Below are 20,241 nucleotides of genomic sequence, written 5' to 3'. Positions count from 1 at the left end.
TGCCTGGCCATGGAGAGTACAACTCCCCCAAGAAAAAGAAAACAATGAGCAAGATGAAGAAGCTGAGAAACCACCCCCAGTCAAACCAACAGGAGAACTCACCTAAAACAGTCAAGAATGAAACAAACCTCTGCAGTCTGATGGACATGGAGTTCAAAAGGGAAACAGGGAAAATACTGAACGAATTAAAGAGAAGATAGGAACAGAAATGCAGACACCCTCAGAAAGGAACTAGAAAAGATAAGGAGGAGCCAAGAAAAACTAGAACACTCACTGGCAGAGATACAAACTGAGCTAAGGGCAGTAAAAACCAGAATGAATAATGCAGAAGAACGAATCAGTGATATGGAAGATAGAAGAATGGAAATCACCCAATCAGGTCAGCAGACAGAAAACCAAATCAAAAAACAGGAAAGCAATATAAGAGACCTATGGGATAACATAAAGCGGGCCAATCCATGCATAATAGGAATTCCAGAAGGAGCAGAAAAAGGTAAGGGGATGGAAAATATATTTGAAGAAATTATCGATGGAAACTTCCCAAATCTAAAGGGTACTGGGTTCAGGATACAGGAAGCACAGAGGGCGCCAAACAAGTTGAACCCAAATAGACCCACGCCAAGACACATCATAATAAAAATGGCAAAAGTTAGTAATAAAGAGAGAATCCTAAAGGCAGCAAGAGAAAAGCAGAATGTTCCCTACAAGGGAACCCCCATAAGGTTATCAGCTGATTTCTCTAGAGAAACTTTACAGGCCAGGAGGGAATGGCAAGAGATATTTAAAGTGCTAAAAGGAAAAACTATGCAACCTAGAATACTCTATCCAGCAAAAATATCATTTAAAATAGAAGAGGAAATAAACATTTCTTCCAACAAACAAAAGCTAAAAGAATACAGCAATACAAAACCCAGGCTATAAGACATATTGAAAGGGTTTTTTTTCTAAACCAAAAAGAAAGGAAGGAAAGAAAGGGAGGAAAAAAAAGAAGAAGAGGAAGAACTAGGATTAAGTAAACCACAATCAGAGAGCAGTCACTCACATAAGCCAGCAAATAGATTTAATCATGAACACATTTCAAACAAAGTAAAATTTAAAAGAAAAGTGTCATTAAAGTCATAAAATGTGGACAAGGGATGTGAGGAAATAAATAGGCCCTTTTTGTTTGTTTGTTTGTTTCTCTTCTTAATTTTAGTACAGTAATGAAGTGTTTGAATCTACAGGACCATCAGGTTAAAACACACGATTATAGGAATGGGTTAAAAAACAGGGCAACCCCAAGCTAAAACCAAACAAAACATTGCATTTGCAAAAAATGAAAAAAGAAAAGGAAAAAAAAAAAAAAAACACTCAAACAGACAATAACCAGAGACCATCCAACCAAAAAAAGAAAGAATGGAGAATCATAGAATCAACTGGAACACGAGGTTCAAATGGCAATAAATAATCATCTATCAATTATCACCTTAAATGGCAATGGACTGAATGCCCCAATCAAAACACACAGAGTGGCTGAGTGGCTAAAACGACACAAGCATCGTTTTAAAGTTTTACGTGGTAGTGATTTGTCATTTTGTTGTGTTTCTGTAAAACAAATATTTCAATTTATTATCACATTGACAAAACAAGATGGCTAGTGTTATTACAGCTGTTTAGAAGATGCATTGGTTCATTGTTCTCTTTTTAGTTCAAATGTGAAGAACGGAAATCAGCCGGTCCAGGTGGCCGAATCGAAATTTTAAATTATTAAAGAATGTGCTCTTAGGAAAAAAAAAAAAAATCATTAGCAGTTGTGGCAAACGTTAGCTCCTCTTTTGCTTCATATCCATGTACTGGAGATGTGTTTAAGAAAGAAGTTCAACTCAGGCGCTAAAACAAAATGCCATGAAGACAAAAATACTTCAATTTCTACCACGTGCTGTCCTCCCTGCGAGTCATTCAGTGATAAATAAAATGTTACACCAGCTTACACCCTCATTACCGAACGCAGCCACCAGATGGGGTTTCCCGGCTGCTGCCAGCAGCAGAGATAAAGAGTCACAAAATGACTGATGACGTCATACGTGATCCGCTAGTGGGTGGACACGACCACCAAGGAGCAAACCTAACTGTTTGGGTTTCCGTTTCAGGAGACGCCATCTTACCTCTGCGGTTGAGGTAGAGGAAGCGCAGTCCGTGAAAGGGACACCCAGGAAAGCTGTAAGGCTGCGGCTTCTGCAACTTTCACTTGCTAATTGGCTTGAAGGAGACGACGGTTGTGGGCCTTGACTTCAGCTCTACGAGCAGGTGGGGGTGGAGCCACTCGGACAAATCGGCGTTGGTAACAAACGGCTTTTCTTGGCATTCGCTCAGGGCAGAGTTTTAAGGAAGTCTTGGATGGATCTAAACGGAGCAAAAGTGCTGTTGGAAGGGCGGGTCGGGGTGGGGGTGGGGCTGTAATGGTTTACATTTCCCTTTTTTCCTAACTTTGGGTCTCCGCAGGCCCACTTACTCGTTTTAAAATCTCAGGTGCAACATACCTATCCAGAAATCTTATTTCCTCACATATCACTGTATTCATAATTCCTAATCAGTGTATGCTGCTGAAGAACTTCAGCTAAAATTATCCTCGCAGCTTCAAGCGAAACCAGAGCCTAATCTCTTTAGCCTTCGCTTCCCTAAAAGACAACTTTGTCTAAATGTCTTTATTCAGGCATCACTTCCCTCCCTGGTTTTCTCCTCCTACTTACTTTTCAAACTTAAGAAAAAAGAACAGGACTGTATGGAAGACGTAGAGACCCTTGGCTCACAGCCTCATTCCTCAGATAACACTCAGGACCCAGTATTTATATTCAGTTTTTTTGTTTGTTTGTTTGCTATTTGCCTTTAGAGATTTTCACTCCTTCCTCTTAAAGACCTTGTTTTCCACATAACCTTCAACAAATGTCACTAAACCCAGAATTTTTACTTAATTGTGCCATCTTTCCGAACTCCATTCTAGCATCCTTTTGTCACAAATGCATCTAAATCTATTAGTACCTTTACTACTAAGCCAATTTTATAAAACACACCTTTTTTTTTTTTTCAAGATCCAAGAACTCTTTTTCTTTTCAGATAACACCAGATGTCTTCCATCATAATATCCCATGGGACAAGACACCAGAAAGAAATTTGTTGGACAAATAATCCATTAGACATCCTTTCATTCCCCCTTCATTACATCTACCCTGATAGACCCTATCAGATTTTGGTCCTAAACACCCCTATAAGAGACTCACATTTACATTCTCACCTGGGGCTGTACCTGTGTTTACAAAATCCTGCAGATGTCCTCATTTCTTTTAAGATCATGCTACTTCACATCATACCTCATAGCTGTCTGAGCTCAGCCTCCTCTTTCCTCCTCTTATAATTGCTATGTTACCTAGCATATCTTAATTTTTCTCCTCTTTGAAATGAGGAAATTAGTACTTGAGTCTTTTGCTCCACCACAGTTAACACTAACAAAAAGAAAAGCTTACCCACAACTGGCTCAGCTCTCACCGTTTTTCTAAAGATGTCCAGCTTGCCACTATCGAAGAAATGTTGCATGTCTGGGCCTGATCCAAAACCAAGTTCTAACTGCTCCCCTGCTTCTTCTATAATGTTTAAAGTCCCATCAGAATCAAGCAATGTGAGTGTCTTTTCCCAATATTGGAACTGGTGGGATGCTGCTGTCGTTGCTGGGAAAATAACTTCTGTTATTTAAGCTCCTTTCCTGCTCTCTTCTTGAAATCTTTTTTTCTTCCATTCCTAGAAAATGCCTAAAAAAGTCAGTGAAACAGACATAGATGAAGGTCTTTATTCCCGGCAGCTGTAAGTGAGACTAAGCCTGGGGATGTAAGGTAGGAGGGGAGCACAAAAAGGTAGTTTTGTAGAGACTCTGACACTGAGTCTCCTTCAAATCTGACAGGTATGTCCTGGGCCATGAGGCTATGAAGTATCTGCAGACATCCAGTGTACTGGTGTCAGGCCTTCGGGGACTAGGTGTAGAAATTGCCAAGAATATCATCCTTGGTGGGGTCAAAGCTGTCACCCTGCATGACCAGGGTACGGCCCAGTGGGCTGACCTCTCCTCGCAGGTACCTCTTTCTGATTCCCTTCCCGAGGCACTGGCTTCTTTGGTCTCTGCGCTTACTTCAGTTCTTTCCTTCCTATACTCTCTTGTAGTTCTACTTGCGGGAAGAGGACATTGGTAAAAACCGGGCTGAGGTATCACAGCCCCGACTTGCTGAACTCAACAGCTATGTGCCTGTCAGCACCTACACTGGGGCCCTTGTTGATGAGTTCCTTGCTGGTTTTCAGGTACCTTTCAACATCAACCTTTCTTCTACATTATTTTTTCATATCTTTTTTCTGGCTTGCTTTTTCAGTATTTATTTAATAGACCAGCCATATGGGTGATGCTGTTCCTAGAGGGTACTGGAACTACTGATGTAGTAGTAGAAACTTATCCTGATGAAAAAGGAAGGGGATGAAAAAGGAAGGGGATGAAAAGGTTCCTACAAATTATTGCTTAGTGGGGTTTGTTTTCTGTTTTTTTGTGTGTGAGAGAGAAATTTGCAGCATATGGATGTAAGATTTGAACATAAATCCAGACTTTTACTAGGGATAGACAATGACTTTTTTTGTCACACAGGGTATTCAGGGTTGTAAGCAGGTTGTCAAATAAGTGAATTAGTTGGTCTTCAAATTCTGTCGTCCTAGTATTTTTTTTGTCTACTCTGAAGAGTCATACTTCTCTTCAATCAAGTTTCAGCTCCTTGGATAGATACTTTATAAATACTCGTAGAAAATGCCTAAACCCGTTAGCTTGAGTGCTCACATTCTATTAATCCCCAGTCTACCATTCTCCTTTATTGTCTCACTTCTCTTCACCCCAGTGCCACTCCCCTTGCATAAGCTTCCTTCCTGTTATAGGTTGTTGTCCTCACCAACTCTCCTTTGGAGGACCAGCTGCAGGTGGGTGAATTCTGTCATACCCATGGGATCAAGCTGGTGGTAGCAGACACTCGGGGTCTCTTTGGGTAAGTGCTTTCCTCTCCCTTTATTCCCAGTCCTTTCCAAGCCCACTGCCCTTTTACTATTCTCAGCCAGCTAGGTTTTCAATTTTTCATGTTTATCTCTCTCTGTGTGGTGTGACTCCTGTCTTTTTTTTTTTTTTGTCTTTTTGCTATTTCTTGGGCCGCTCCTGTGGCATATGGAGGTTCCCAGGCCAGGGGTCGAATCGGAGCCATAAGCCGCCGGCCTATGCCAGAGCCACAGCAACGCGGGATCCGAGCTGCGTCTGCAACCTACACCACAGCTCACGGCAACGCAGAATCGTTAACCCACTGAGCAAGGGCAGGGACCGAACCGCAACCTCATGGTTCCTAGTCGGATTCCTTAACCACTGCGCCACGACGGGAACTCCGTGACTCCTGTCTTATTGCCAACAGTGATCACTGCTTAAAAAGTATTCACTACACCATAAAGGGCATATGGAGTACCTGTATGTGAGGGGTTCGCATACCAGTTGTGTTGTCTTCTATAGGCAGCTGTTTTGTGACTTTGGAGAGGAAATGATTCTCACAGATGCCAATGGGGAACAGCCTCTCAGTGCTATGATTTCTATGGTTACCAAGGTAAGGAGACTGGCCCCAGGGGTTCTGGCAGGCCTGTGAGTAGCCATAGGCTTCCTCTGTGCTCTTGTTACCTTGATCATATCTATGAGATTTTCTTTATTTCTTTTCTAACCAGGATAACCCTGGTGTTGTCACTTGCCTGGATGAGGCCCGACATGGGTTTGAGAGTGGTGACTTCGTCTCCTTCACAGAAGTTCAGGGCATGAGTGAGCTCAACAGCATCCACCCCATAGAGATCAAAGTCTTAGGTATGCCAAAAGTAGGGGCAAGAAAAGAGTTGTTTAGAGCAAAGAGAGAATTGTTTTTATAGTCTGAATTGTACCAAAGGCCAAGAGGAGAGGCCTCCCTGAAAAATGAACTGGAGCTTAAGAAAGGTGTGTTCAGGTAGCCTTAGTAAAGAAATGTGAACTGAAGTAGATGAGGTTTATACCACTAGTGTTTGAGTTCATTTCTTCTTTGGCTCCTTGACCCTATTTTTTTTTTAGCTTTTTGTTTTAGAATGTATAGTATAGTCTTTAAGACTTCATCACTGTACATATTGAAAAAGCAGTTACAAGGAAATATTTCCACTGTCTAGTTCATCATTTGCTATACTTTATGTGTGCCGTAAGCTTCTTAATCTCTTATTTTGGTTTTGAAAGTTATATTTTTAAAGAGATGTAAAGAATAAGAAACTTTATTTTTCCCACATATTGCTGTTTCCAATGTTCTCTTCTCCAGATCTAGATTTCCATCTGATACCAGAGAAAGCCTTTGTCATAGACTGTGGCAGGGGGTCTGGTAGTGGTGATACTTCTGGCTTTTTAGTGATGGAAATTAAAATTTAGTGATTGAAATATTTTCTCTGTTTCTTAATAACATTTTTGCAGAGCATAGAATTCTAGATTTCATTGCTTTAAAGATGTTGCCCTGTGGTCTTGCATTATTCCCACAGGAAGTTTACTGTAGTCTTATCATTATTCTTTTGAATATGATGTGCTTATTTTTTGTATCACTTATCTTAAGCAATGCGATTATTATATGCTTTAATATTATTTTATCTGTTTCTTTTGTTTTTGAATTTATCTTACCTATGGGTTTATAGTTTCGAATCTGGAAAATTACTGGCCATCGTTTTTTGTTTTTGTTTTTGTTTTTTCCAAACTATTACTTTCTCAGCAACTTCCACCCCATTGTCTCTTTCCAGAACTCCAGTTACATAAATGTTAAGCTATTTGATGTTTTTTAATCTTTTTTTAATGTATAGCATTATTTTCCCCCTGCAAATGAAAGTGTTTACCTTGCAACTATTTAAAAACAGTGTATGGGCAATAAATAACAAACCAAACATATCAGCAAATAATTGAAGGGTGATCCCCTGATAGATACAGATATGTTTATAGCCATTGTGAGATATATTTATGGCATAGCAGTATTAAGAGTGGAATTATGGGTGACTTGTTTAATAACATTTTGAGTTTGGAATCCTTCAAGCATGTTATTAAATATTTTAGTATGGTTAGAGTATTTAAAATTGTTCTGCAAGCACAGATTATTGAGCCTACTAGAATGCATGCACAGTTAATACAGATTAGATGGTAATTTCATTTTTTATCTCTTTCTTTTCCTCCCCCCCAAAATGCTTCTGTATAGCTAGCTTGTATTTGTATAGATTCTCTTACACACGCTTTCTCTCTCTTTTACCTCTCTCTTTAATTGCACTCTTTACAATTGCCAGCAGTTTTTTTTTTTATTTTTACTTTGGCCTTTCCCTGTTTAATCAGACTTATATTCTCCCTTTAAATCAAAACTAAGTAAAAATGTAATTAACTCACCTGACTTTAAGAAGTTATTGGTGATCTTTGACATTTTGTCTTTTTTCACCCTCTTTATTGTATTGCAAGATAGTTTCTTCCACTTTGTCAGATTTACTAATTTTTTCTTATAGTGTTAATTTTTTAAGCACATTACTGTATAAAGTTAGACAAGAACGTTAAAACAACCATTATAAATATGTTCTGTATTTCAAAGAACCTCTCAAAAATCACGAGTATTTTAAGAAATGACAAGGAAGCTATAAAAGAGATACAAAGTACTACAAAGTGAAAAATACAGGTACCCTAATATAATGAGTCTCGATAAAAGTTTGGTCAAAAAATGGTCAACAATTTACCGATTTGATGAGAACTGAAGCCGCAGATCTATAGTCTGGTAATTTTTGATGAGTGTGAAATAATTGTGGATGTTACCTTTTGGAGGTGGGTTTTTGTGTTCTTTTAATATTTTTGAAATTTGCTGTAGGTAAATTGTCTACTTAATATTGGACACCTCAAGGCTTACTTCTGTTTTATCCAGAGTGGCATTCAGGCATAGGATACCTGTGCCCTGCACATAGGGTCTGTGTGCTGTCTGAACTGTGTCTACAGTAGAAGGGATAATGGTTTCTAATTTTTTTCCCTTTTTAGGGCTGCACCTGTGACATATGAAAGTTCCCAGGCTAGGGGTCAAATCAGAGCTGTAGCTGCTGGCGTATATCACAGCCACAACAACATGGGATCTGAGCTGTGTCTGCAACCTATACCACAGGTCTTGGCAATGCTGGATACTTAACCCACTGAGAAAGACCAGGGATTGAACCCACATCCTCAAAGATACTTGGTCAGTTTCATTACCAGTGAGCAAGTACTCCTGGTTTCTGATTTTTGACAGAGCTTGATACAGACATCTTTATAGTGTGAGTTCGGTTGGTATGGCTTCTTGTTTTGATAGTGCTGTTCATCTTGGAAGAGCATGCAGTAACAGATAGCCCTTCATGCTTTTCATCGCCCAGGTCCCTACACATTTAGTATCTGTGATACTTCCAACTTCTCTGAGTACATCCGAGGAGGCATTGTCACTCAGGTCAAAGTAACTAAGAAGATCACCTTTGTGAGTATGTGTGGTAGGGTGGTCTGTGGGGTTTCTGGCATTTCTAGGTTTTTCACTTACCTGATTCTAATATGCTGTTCTCCACAGAAATCCTTGCTTGCTTCACTGGCAGAGCCAGACTTTGTGATAACAGATTTTGCCAAGTATTCTCACCCTGCTCAACTGCACATTGGCTTCCAGGCCCTGCATCAGTTCTGTGCTCAGTATGGCCGGTCCCCTCGGTCCCACAATGAGGTAGATGGGGGTGGGGAAGCCAGCCAGGGTCCTTGGATCAAGGTTTCACTTTGTCCCTTTCCTACTTATTCTACCTTTTCCTTTCCTCCACAGCAGCCTGATTGTATTTTGTGTTTTGTTTGTTTGTTTGTTGTTTTGTGTTTTGTTTGTTTGTTGTCCTTCCAGGAGGATGCAACAGAACTGGTGACCATAGCACAAGCTGTGAATGCTCAAGCCACGCCAACAGTGCAGCAGCACAGTCTGGATGAAAACCTCATTCGGAAGCTGGCACATGTATCTGCTGGGGATCTGGCACCCCTGAATGCCTTTATTGGGGGCCTGGCTGCACAGGAGGTTATGAAGGTGAGTGTTGGAGTAGAAGGGCTGTGCCTGTGTGTGCTAAGTGCTTTCCTGACTCAACCACTTGCTGTTAGGTTCTCATTAACCAGTGATCACTTCCTGTTTCAAACCCCCTCTTCAGGCCTGCTCTGGAAAATTTATGCCTATTATGCAGTGGCTGTACTTTGATGCTCTTGAGTGTCTCCCTGAGGACAAAGAAGCCCTTACAGAGGACAAATGCCTTCCAGTATGTTATTGGGGCCCCAGGGGAAGGCATTATTCTGGGTCTCTGTAAGGCAACTTTTCTCTGACCCGTCTCCCTTCACATGACTCAGTGCCAGAACCGATATGATGGGCAGGTAGCTGTGTTTGGCTCGGTCCTGCAAGAGAAGCTGGGCAAACAGAGATACTTCTTGGTGAGAAATCCTATTAGGCAAAAGCTACTTTTATCTCCCCCAATCTCTGGCCACTTCTTTTGGAGTCACCTCCAGAATGTTTGTTTATACCCTTATCTCATCCCTTTGCATTTCTTCATACCTGGTGTGTCTTTGATTTCCTGGTGTTGTGTCTTTGCTTACATTACCATGGATTTTTATGGCTCTGGGACCTGAATATGAAGTGCTATATACTGTTGCTCACTGTTTTCAGGGGGAATGAGGACTGATACATGGCTTTGTTACCTAAGTTACCCTGACCATTCTCTCTGTCTCTTCATAACTGTCTCCCAGGTGGGTGCAGGGGCCATTGGCTGTGAGCTGCTCAAGAACTTTGCCATGATTGGGCTTGGCTGTGGGGAGGGCGGGGCAGTCATCGTTACAGATATGGACACCATTGAGAAATCCAATCTGAACAGACAGTTTCTCTTCCGGCCTTGGGATGTCACAGTGAGTAGAATGGACATGGTAGGTAGGTAAGCTTCTTTTTCTCCCTTCTCTCCTGTCTTTTTTTGTTGTTGTCAGTCTTACTGATTTAGGTCTTTTTTGTTTATCTATGTTTCCTTAAACTCTTCCTTTGTTTCTTTTTGCTACTGTTCAGTATTTTTTTTAGCAGGTGTTTATTGAGTAGTTATTACATTTTTCCTTTGTCATTTACACCTTCCTTCATCTTCTTCTCCCTTGGATTTTGATTACTGCTAATGTGGGAATATGTAAACTAGGTTATAGAAGGATTTATAGGAGAAGTCTTCTGTAAAAGGTCAATGAGATTTTTTTTTGTTAGTATAGTGTGTTCCAAATGACTAGACCAACGCATGATAATATAGAATTGTGCAGTAACTAGGAGTCCATTAAAATGCAGAGAAAATTTGTGGATATTGATGTATTTAGTATTTCACCTTGAAACTAAAGCACTATCACTTGTCACCTATTCATGTATTTTTTTAAAAATATCAACATCCCACTGTTTAATGTTATTAAAATATTTTTTAGTAAGACTGAATATCCCTTATGGCTTTCCAGCAAAACTTATAGATTATCAGTAGATAATGAAAATTCAGTTGTCTTTCTAAGATACTAAACAGATTTAAAAAAATGTAAATATGGAGTTCTGCTGTGGCTCAGTGTGTTAAGAACACAACATAGTGTCCATGATAAGACACATTCAATCCTTGTCACCTCTAAGTGGGCTAAGGATCTGGCATTACCACACACTATGGCATAGCTTGAAGATGCAGCTCATGTTGCCATGGATATGGCATAGCTGGAACCTGCAGCTGTGATTCATCCCCTCACCTGGGAACTTCATATGCCATAGGTATGGCCCTAAAAGGGGAAAAAAAAATGTAAATACAATTTGAGTCTTGTCATCAGCGTTTTTATGCTGGGTTTTTTTTTTTCATAATCTTTGTACCAGGTAATGAAATTATTCAATTTTTAATTAGACTAGTAACATTTTTCAGTTTTCTGTTAAAATATCTGATATAGGAAATGTTGATAGCTGTACGTCGCATAAAAAACTTAAAGACCATAGATTTTTTGAGAATTGCTACAGAAAACAATAAATACAGTAGCAAAGTATATGGTCAAGACATTAGAAGGTTAAAAAAAAAAAAAAAGAAAAACTTTGACATTGCGGTTTTGCCTGGCGGTGTTAAGAAACAGACAGACCATAGTAAGGAAAAAAGTTGTAGAAGTTAAAGGGACCAATAGCGGTTGGAAGCAGATGAGAAATATAATCTCACATGCAGTTTCAGATGGCCCTATTTGTTTTTATAAACCGAAGGACCTTGGTTATTTGGGTGAATATACTCCAACTCTGTTGTTAACGGAAAAAAAAAATGTGCGTGTTGGTAGACAAAAGAATGGATCCATTTTTCCTTTTATACTCTCCCCCAACCCTGTTTGTCACAACCCAAGCTTGTAGAATTTTCCATAGACCATAGAGCCTCCTGAACCTAAGGGCCTAAGTCTTTCCCAGCATTATATTATAAATCAATTCTCAGAACAGCTCTGTCAAGTTTTGTTGGGTGAGTATATGAATAACAGTTCTGTTCTTTTGTTCCTTTTCAGAAATTGAAGTCTGATACAGCTGCTGCAGCTGTGAGCCTGATAAATCCGCACATTCGAGTGATGAGCCATCAGAATCGTGTGGGCCCTGACACAGAGCATGTTTATGATGATGACTTCTTCCAAAACCTAGATGGTGTGACCAATGCTCTGGACAGTGTGGATGCCCGTGAGTTTTGTGGGTGGATGAGAATGAGGGTGGAGTTATCTGTGTGTTTTGAGGTGTTTGTCTTAGCTTATCCTACTCTGTTACTTTTCTTCACCTGCTGCCACCTTCCCACAGGAATGTACATGGACCGCCGCTGTGTGTACTATCGTAAGCCACTGCTGGAGTCAGGCACACTAGGTACCAAGGGTAATGTTCAAGTGGTTATCCCCTTCCTGACGGAATCATACAGCTCCAGCCAGGACCCTCCTGAGAAGTCCATCCCTATCTGCACTCTGAAGAACTTTCCCAATTCCATTGAGCACACCTTGCAGGTGATTAGCTTTGTGGGGACAAAGAGGTAGAGTAGACAGATACCTGGTCAGTGAGTGTGTCAGCTACCAAGTGGTACGAACTTCAGTGTTATTGTAAGCTCTTCAAAAATTCCTTTACTCACTCAAACCTAGCAGCTTAAGCATTTCAAAGTGATTCATTTCTTTTTTAACTTTGAAAATTTTCATTTCGGAAACACAGAACTACTTTTTGAAATATTTAAATATTTTACCTAAGAAGTATTTAGCTAGAAGATGAGATGTTTTTCTTTATATAGAGGACACTATTCTCTTGCCAAACAAAATTAACATCTTAATATAATCTCTGCAAGTTACTTAAATGCCTGTAATGGTAGGCCCATATTTAGGACTAATTTTTCTAGTTATTGCCAAAAAATATATTTAATAGTTGGTCTGTTGGGATAATTCTGTTTATGTAATACACATACGGAATACCATACCTTTCATCTAGATTGATGCATTAAAAGCACACCATTAACTGGTACTCAGAACATAAGCCTAAATCCATTCTCTTTCTGTCCAATAATAGCCACTGTTTTTTCAAAATTATTCTCAATGCACTCTTTGGTAGGTATGGAGATAGAAAATGAGAAGATACCTGCAGTGTGTCACTTTTCTTTTCAGAATGAATGAGCTTGTATTTGTGACCTCAGCATAAGTATCTATCTCTCACTGAGCACACCTCCCATGTTTATGTGTGTATATGTGTTTTCATATGTATATATTGAAAGATTCAGAGGGAGAGATGTGTTTGTGTATTAATTTATATATACATACATATATATACACATATGAATATATACTTATGTATATATGTGTGTGTGTATATATATATTTACATATTAAAACCCCAATTACATTATGTTTTTATTAGTCTTTTACTTTCTACCAAACATACAAAGGCCAATAAAGTATTCAAAATGAATACACCATGTGACTGTTGCACTTAACCTTTTCATGCTTCACATTTCTTACAAGAAAAATGAGAAGGACAGTAGTTTCACAGGGCTTTTGTGAAGTGTTTATCACTTAATTTGTTCTTATCATATTCACAGTAAGCTTTTAATACATACACATGCTTATTCTTTCTTACTAAATTCATGAAATGTATATGTCAGTTGTACGTGTATGTTTTTGAAATGAGGAATCAGAGGTAAAGATGAACTCACACAAGTGGCATTTGAACTTGGATTTCCAGCATGAAAATGTTCCAGATCACTTTGTGATTGGCCACATTTATTGACTTCATCATTTTCAGAAGGCAAAATGTCTATTTTGTCTTCTTCCCAGTCTCCAGAGTCTGTGTAAAGGTCATTCCTGTTTTTTTCTTGGTATGAAGTTTTTACTTTTTTATTGAGGCATGACATACTTACGGTAAAGTGTACTTCTTGGGGATAAATTTTCCATGAATATACACTTGTGTAGTAACCTCTGCCCACAGCAAGATCACTGGTATTTAAGTAAGGTGATGGATGCTTGTGAAGTTTGAGGAGCTGAATTTCAAGAGATTCTTTCCTATGTAAGAGCTACAGTAACTATTTTCTTCCTATTTGTCTTATTCACTGGTGGTCTGAAAACTATGGAAACCCATCTTGTCTCTCATACCCCATGTGATGTCTATTTGCTGTGTTTACAGTGGGCTCGAGATGAATTTGAAGGTCTCTTCAAACAGCCAGCAGAAAATGTTAACCAATACCTCATGTGAGTAATGTTTCCAAAGTGCCGTATCCCCTGCCTGTCAGTAAAAGCATTTTCTAACCATTGTAACACTTAGGACCTGGCCCAGTTTTTGAGTAAGTTAATGATTGCTTGGGCCTTACACCTTTGAGAGTCAGGACTGGCTTTCCACGTGGTTAGGCTCTCTCTTGGGATTACCATGTAATTCTCCTTTTGTACCCCTTCTCATTCTTGATAGAGACTCCAAATTTGTAGAGAGAACACTGCACCTAGCAGGCACACAACCCCTCGAAGTGCTGGAGGCTGTGCAGCGCAGTCTGGTGCTACAGCGGCCACAGACCTGGGCTGACTGTGTGGCCTGGGCTTACCAACACTGGCATACCCAGTACAATAACAACATCAGACAGTTGCTGCACAACTTTCCTCCTAATCAGGTATTATGCTCTTGTTGGGTCCATTTGTCAAAGTAGGTTTATTGGAAATGGTTGGTTACAGGCTCTTCACATGGTTCATGGCATGTAGTCCCACTGTAGAAAGCACACCAAGCCTGGAGTTTTCATAAAATGATCAAGCAAGTGGTTTTTGAAGTCAATTACCTGTTCTTCTCAATGCCCACTTCCCTCACCCTGCTCTGCCATCCCTGTTCCCTTAAGCAAGGTACTTGATATGTCTTTCCCTTACACATAGCTTAAGTCACACCCAAGTCAGGGCTACAGAGATTGTAGATGAGAAATTTGGAAGTTAAGAGCACAGGATCTAGTTGGGTTCAAGTCCCAGCTATATTTGCTCTTGGGTTAAGTCATGTATTTCCTCTCTGCATCTGAGTATCCTCATTTTCCTCACTTAAGGAAGTAGGGATAATAATGATCTAATTTCATGAAAGTCTTGTGAGTATTAGTTGATATTTATTAAATTTGTAAATTATTTATGGTAGTACAGTGCTTGGCAATCCATAAGAGTTTCATAAAGAGCCCTATGTCTGGCACAGAGTGAATGCCCAGGGATACTGATTTGGGGCTTACAGGCCTGAAATGATTAGTTATAGTTACCAGAGAGACTTCTTCTCTCAGGTCCCATTCATTAGACATCTTTCTGTTTTTTTTTTTTTAGCTTACAAGCTCAGGAGCCCTTTTTTGGTCTGGACCTAAACGTTGTCCACACCCACTCATTTTTGATATCAACAATGTAAGTCTGTTTATCTAAGATTTCCTAGGGTTGGATACAAGGTGGGTGGATGGGGAGGAAGGAGACTGAGACTTCATAGATGAGTGAGTATTGATGTACTTGGCCCTCCATACCTTGCCTTCTCTTAGCCCCTGCATCTGGACTATGTGATAGCTGCTGCCAACCTCTTTGCCCAGACCTATGGGCTGATAGGCTCTCGGGACCGAGCTGCTGTTGTCATACTCATTCAGTCTATGCAGATCCCTGAGTTCACACCCAAGTCTGGCATCAAGATCCATATTTCTGACCAGGAGCTGCAGACCAGTTCTTCTGTTGGTGAGGGTCCTTAGCAGATTGGCCTAGAGCCACCATCCAATTAACCCCATCTGTCCAAGCCTCTGCACTGGTGTTTTGCCATTGGCTCTCCTCTGAGATCTCAGGCCTGAGGTTTATCTACATGGTCCTTTGGTTCTCACTTTTTCCAATTTAAGGGTAGTTGGTTGAGACAGTTTCTCTCAGGCACTGCCATTTTTTTTCTTCTCACTCTCTGTCAAGAGGACCAGTTGTTCCCCTCTTTTCTATGCATATGTGGTTACCTTGTTTATTCCCTTTTCCTCTGTTTGTCTCATTTAAAACATCAGTGGGGGAGAAATAGCTATAATATCTACAAGTTGTCTGTCTGGATTCATTTCTTCCCTGGTTCATCTTACAGATTTCCGCGTCCACATTCCCACCTTCCTCTGGTATACATCTTTACCCAATTATTAACATCCATATGTCTTACCTTTTCTCTCTCTTAAGATATCCCTACTCATGTTTCTGTAACTGACCCCCAATTCCATTCCCTCTCTGTCTGCCCTGTCCCATCTCATGTTCTGTATATACCCTTCAAATTCTTGCTCTATATACATATACCCTTCTCATATATTTTCCTTCTTTCCCTTCCCAAATAACTACTTTTTTCTTGTGTATTTTCTCTTAATATATTTCCCTAGAAGTCTCCCCTTCAGGGATTTTTGTCTTATGTTATTCTCCAATATATTATTAAATTCTACCATCTTTCCCCACTCTTCTTTTTCAATTTTTCTTGTATTTATTACATTTCATATTAGTCTCTTCTTTCATGTCTGTTTGTTTTCCCCCAGTGTCTCTTCCTCTCTCATTTTCCCCCATCTTTCCAGTTTTCTCCTGTATCTCCTCCGTCGTTACCCTTTCCCCTCTATGTTTTTCTTCTTCAATATATCCTCATCTACATTCTTTTTTTCTTTTTTTGTTGTTTTTTTGTTTGTTTGTTTTGTCCTTTCTAGGGCCGTACCCATGGCATATGGAGGTTCCCAGGCTAGGAGTCTAAACGGAGCTGTAGCCACTGGCTTACGCCACAGCCACATCACATGGGATCTGAGCCGCATCTGTAACCCACACCACAGCTCACAGCAATGCTGGATACTTAACCCACTGAGCAAGGCCAGGGATTGAACCTGCAACCTCATGGTTCCTAGTCACATTCATTAACCACTGCATCACGATGGGAACTTCTGCATTTTTTAAAAAAAAAATCATGGTAAAGACAAACAAAAATTTCCTGTCTTAGCCCTTTTAAAATATACAGTTCGGTAGTATTAAATACTTCTACATTCTTGAGTAACATATCTCTAGAACTTTCTCACCTTGCAAAATTTCAACTGTATACCTGTTAAACAGTAACTCCCCAGATCACCTTACCCCTAGCCCCTGGAAGCCACTATTTTATTTTCTGTCTCTATGGTTTTCATTCTTCAAGGTACTTTATGTAAGTGAAATCATGAACATGTCTTTCTTTCTCTAGCTAAGCATGTCCTCCAGGTCCACTCATGGTGTTGCCAGTCATAGGTTTTTGTTCCTGTTTAAGGGTTAATATTTCATTAAATTAATAGATCGTATTTTCTTTGTTTATCCATCAGTAGACAAATTGGGTTGCTTTCCCCTCTCATCTGTTATCAGTAGTGCTTCTATCTACATCCTACATCCTTTCTTAGTGTCTTTATCTATGTCCCTCAGTATCTCTAGCTATATCTTTTCTTGTCCCACACACCTGTTTGCCTTTTCTCTTTTGCGGTGTTTTCTGCTCAGCTTTTCCCCCTACCATTTAATCTTTTCCATGATTTCTTATTTAAAGTCCTTTGTCTGCATGAAAATGTATGCCCAGTTCCAGACTCCTGCTTTCCTTTCAGACCTTGGCCTGGGATCTAACATGCACTACCTCCATTTCTGCAGATGATAGTCAACTTCAGGAGCTCAAAGCCATGCTGCCCAGCCCAGAGAACCTCTCCGGGTTCAAGATGTACCCCATCAACTTTGAGAAGGTGCTGGGAAGTGGGGGAGAGGCATCAACATTGTAGGAGTATGGGCTGAGCCATCCAAAGCTTTGGTGGGAGTTAAAGGGACCTACCATAATGGGCCTACCACATGACCACATTATCTTTGATGGACTGGCAGGTTATTGGGATGAATACAACTGAGTCCCCAGTAGCCAAGAAGCCTTTTATTTGTTTCCTATCTCGAATGTTCTTCATCCATCTCCATTCATAATAGGATGATGACAGCAACTTTCATATGGATTTCATTGTGGCTGCATCCAACCTCCGTGCAGAAAACTATAACATCCCTGCTGCTGACCGGCATAAGGTAATGATAGTCTACACCTAATCATGAAGTGCAGTTTGTCTCAAGTTTGATTCTCCCTCTTTTGATCCCTTCAACAGATGCTGAATCTCACTAACAACTACCTCTGCTTATGACCCTATATCTCACAGAGCAAGCTGATTGCAGGGAAGATCATCCCAGCTATTGCCACAACCACATCAGCCATAGTTGGCCTTGTTTGTTTGGAACTGTACAAGGTGGTACAGGGACACCAAAAGCTTGAATCCTATAAGAACAGCTTCATCAACTTGGCTCTTCCATTTTTCAGCTTTTCTCAGCCTCTTGCCCCACCTCGTCACCAGGTGGGAGCTTACTTGTATAGAAAGTTTTGGTGTTATCCATCAATGAGAGATGCTGTTTGTATGGATAGGGTGTGTATTTTGAGTATGGGTTTATCTTTGTAGAACTTACTTTAGTTTTCATCATAAAGGGTGAAGATTTCTGTAATTGTATACCCATACCTTTTGTGTATTCCATTTCATTGTTTGAATTTGTGCAAAGTAGAAATGTAACGGGAATGTTTGAGAAATTATAAGGAGAGAACAGTCTGGGGTCAGCTCCATTTTATTCTCCTGTTCTTTGATCCATAGTACTGTAACCAAGAGTGGACCTTGTGGGATCGCTTTGAGGTACAGGGACTGCAGCCTAATGGTGAAGAGATGACTCTCCAGCAGTTCCTTGACTACTTTAAGGTAAGACCTCTTCTTCACATAATAACACTTTCACTAACAAGTGACGAATAATATCATACCAGTGACAATGTTGCCTCTCCTCCTTTCCACTCTGTGCAGACAGAGTACAAATTAGAGATCACCATGTTGTCTCAAGGTGTATCCATGCTCTATTCCTTCTTCATGCCTGCAAGCAAGCTCAAGGAACGGTTGGAACAGCCGTGAGTTGTGCCATTGGGTGGGTGAAAAGAGGTTCCATTTAGGGTGGGAAGGGCCAGATTCTAGCAGTGTAACTTATGGTCATTTTTGCCCTTACTTTATTTGCCCACATTAAGTACTTTCCTCTCTTTCTTTCTACTTCTCTGAACTGCTTACTCCTTATCCCAGGATGTCAGAAATTGTGAAGAGAGTGTCCAAGCGAAAGCTGGGCCACCATGTGCAAGCACTTGTGCTTGAGCTGTGCTGCAACGATGAGAGTGGCGAGGACGTGGAGGTTCCCTATGTACGATACACCATCCGCTGACCCCTCTACCTGCCTTTATCTCATTCCCAGTCAAGTCAATATCTAGTTCCTTTATAGTTGTGTCAGACCTGAGCCCAGTCAGACACATAAGTTTTTCTTCTTTTTGAGAATTCTTTTTCTACTCTTGCTGACTTCTCCTGTTTAAATTTGGAATTCTTATTAAAGAGATATTAATCAAGATGTGGCACATCATTCTTTTGGGAAGGGTCCATACTGTGTTGTCTCTAGGAAAAACGACAGCTCTGTAAATTCAGTTGATAATCCAGAGGGTTCAGCCCCACTGCAGCAGCTTGGAAATTGTGCCCAATCCAATGTTATGAGAAAAAGGTTGTGAGTTAAATCCAGCTCTTTTGGTAAATCATATGTTTACTGTTTTTTTCCCATCATCCATACTCAGAAATTCAGACACCTGTAGGACATTGTGCATATTCACCCTTCCCCCCTACTATTTAATCTGATTCAGGTTCTAATATGTTTTGTACCTGTTGAACTGAGGTGCCAAGGCCTTAATATGTATTTTGTACTTATTAAGGAAATTATCTCACTGAGCATGAAAGTCCTTTTTTTACCATACCCCACCTGCCTGAGCTGCAGATCTGCGTATTTTTAATTTGAAGGTCTTTAGGCTATGGATACTGAGGGGTTTTGCCTATTAGAAACAACACAGGAGTATAAATACTGGTAACAGGGCACACACTGTCACTTTTATATCTGCCTATCCACCAGTACCTACTTGGGTGCTTAAAGATACTGCTCATATGTCTGTATATCACCCACCCAGACATTATTATTTTATCCCATTTAAAAACACTATATTCCTCCCCTCAAACCTGAGTATTGGGGGTAAAACTTCTCCCTGAACCTGTACAATTAGAGTTTGTCACCATCTCAAGCTTTCTGGACCAGTTCTAGCCCTGAGACACAGTCCTTGACTGTTCAGGGCTATATTCTTGACCTGCTTGGGTAACCTCATTCTTCCACAGTTTCTTTCTGTTTTCAGCAAACTGTCAGAAAAAAGCAGAATTTGTTTACCTCTGGCATCTTAATCAGTGATAATGTTAGCTATCTAGTTAAAATGGAGATGTTTTCCCACATTATGTACTTTCCAATCATGACAGCTTCAGAAGTATCCAAGACACTAGGCTGTGTAGAGTGTTTCCATCATTGTGGCATCAGAAGCTTGCCTGCAAATTGCGTTTTTCTGCCACCTTTCTCCACTCTCAGAGCTCTGAAGTCCTCTGGCACAGTATTGCGTAAATTTCTTCATATATGGAAATGTTCTGTTCAATATTGTAGGCCTCTAACCCACATAGTACCATTTAGCACTTGAAATGAGACTAATTTTAATTGAAGTAGCTTCACATGGTAGGAGCCACAGCATTTGCAGTGTGGGCATTTGATGTATCCTTGATGCTTTCCTC

At 40.2% G+C, this 20,241-nt stretch overlaps 1 protein-coding gene across 1 annotated transcript; it reads left to right on the top strand.

Moving 5' to 3' along the window:
* Positions 3,536-18,935, top strand: LOC110257910 (ubiquitin-like modifier-activating enzyme 1). The gene is made up of 25 exons (XM_021080917.1): positions 3,536-3,652; positions 3,776-3,834; positions 3,932-4,100; positions 4,189-4,323; positions 4,939-5,045; positions 5,552-5,642; positions 5,758-5,890; positions 8,452-8,549; positions 8,637-8,783; positions 8,949-9,125; positions 9,244-9,348; positions 9,437-9,517; positions 9,830-9,985; positions 11,609-11,774; positions 11,889-12,085; positions 13,740-13,804; positions 14,019-14,214; positions 14,891-14,965; positions 15,094-15,280; positions 17,198-17,286; positions 17,516-17,608; positions 17,737-17,928; positions 18,217-18,318; positions 18,418-18,518; positions 18,685-18,935. The coding sequence occupies exons 1-25, from the start codon at positions 3,536-3,538 to the stop codon at positions 18,818-18,820; spliced, it is 3,174 nt and encodes a 1,057-aa protein (XP_020936576.1). The 3' UTR covers positions 18,821-18,935.

This window comes from Sus scrofa, chromosome Y, assembly GCF_000003025.6.
Source record: "Sus scrofa isolate TJ Tabasco breed Duroc chromosome Y, Sscrofa11.1, whole genome shotgun sequence".
NCBI classification, from domain to species: Eukaryota; Metazoa; Chordata; class Mammalia; order Artiodactyla; family Suidae; genus Sus; species Sus scrofa.
Note: the sequence above shows the minus strand (reverse complement) of the source record. Positions and strands in the feature narration are given on the sequence as shown.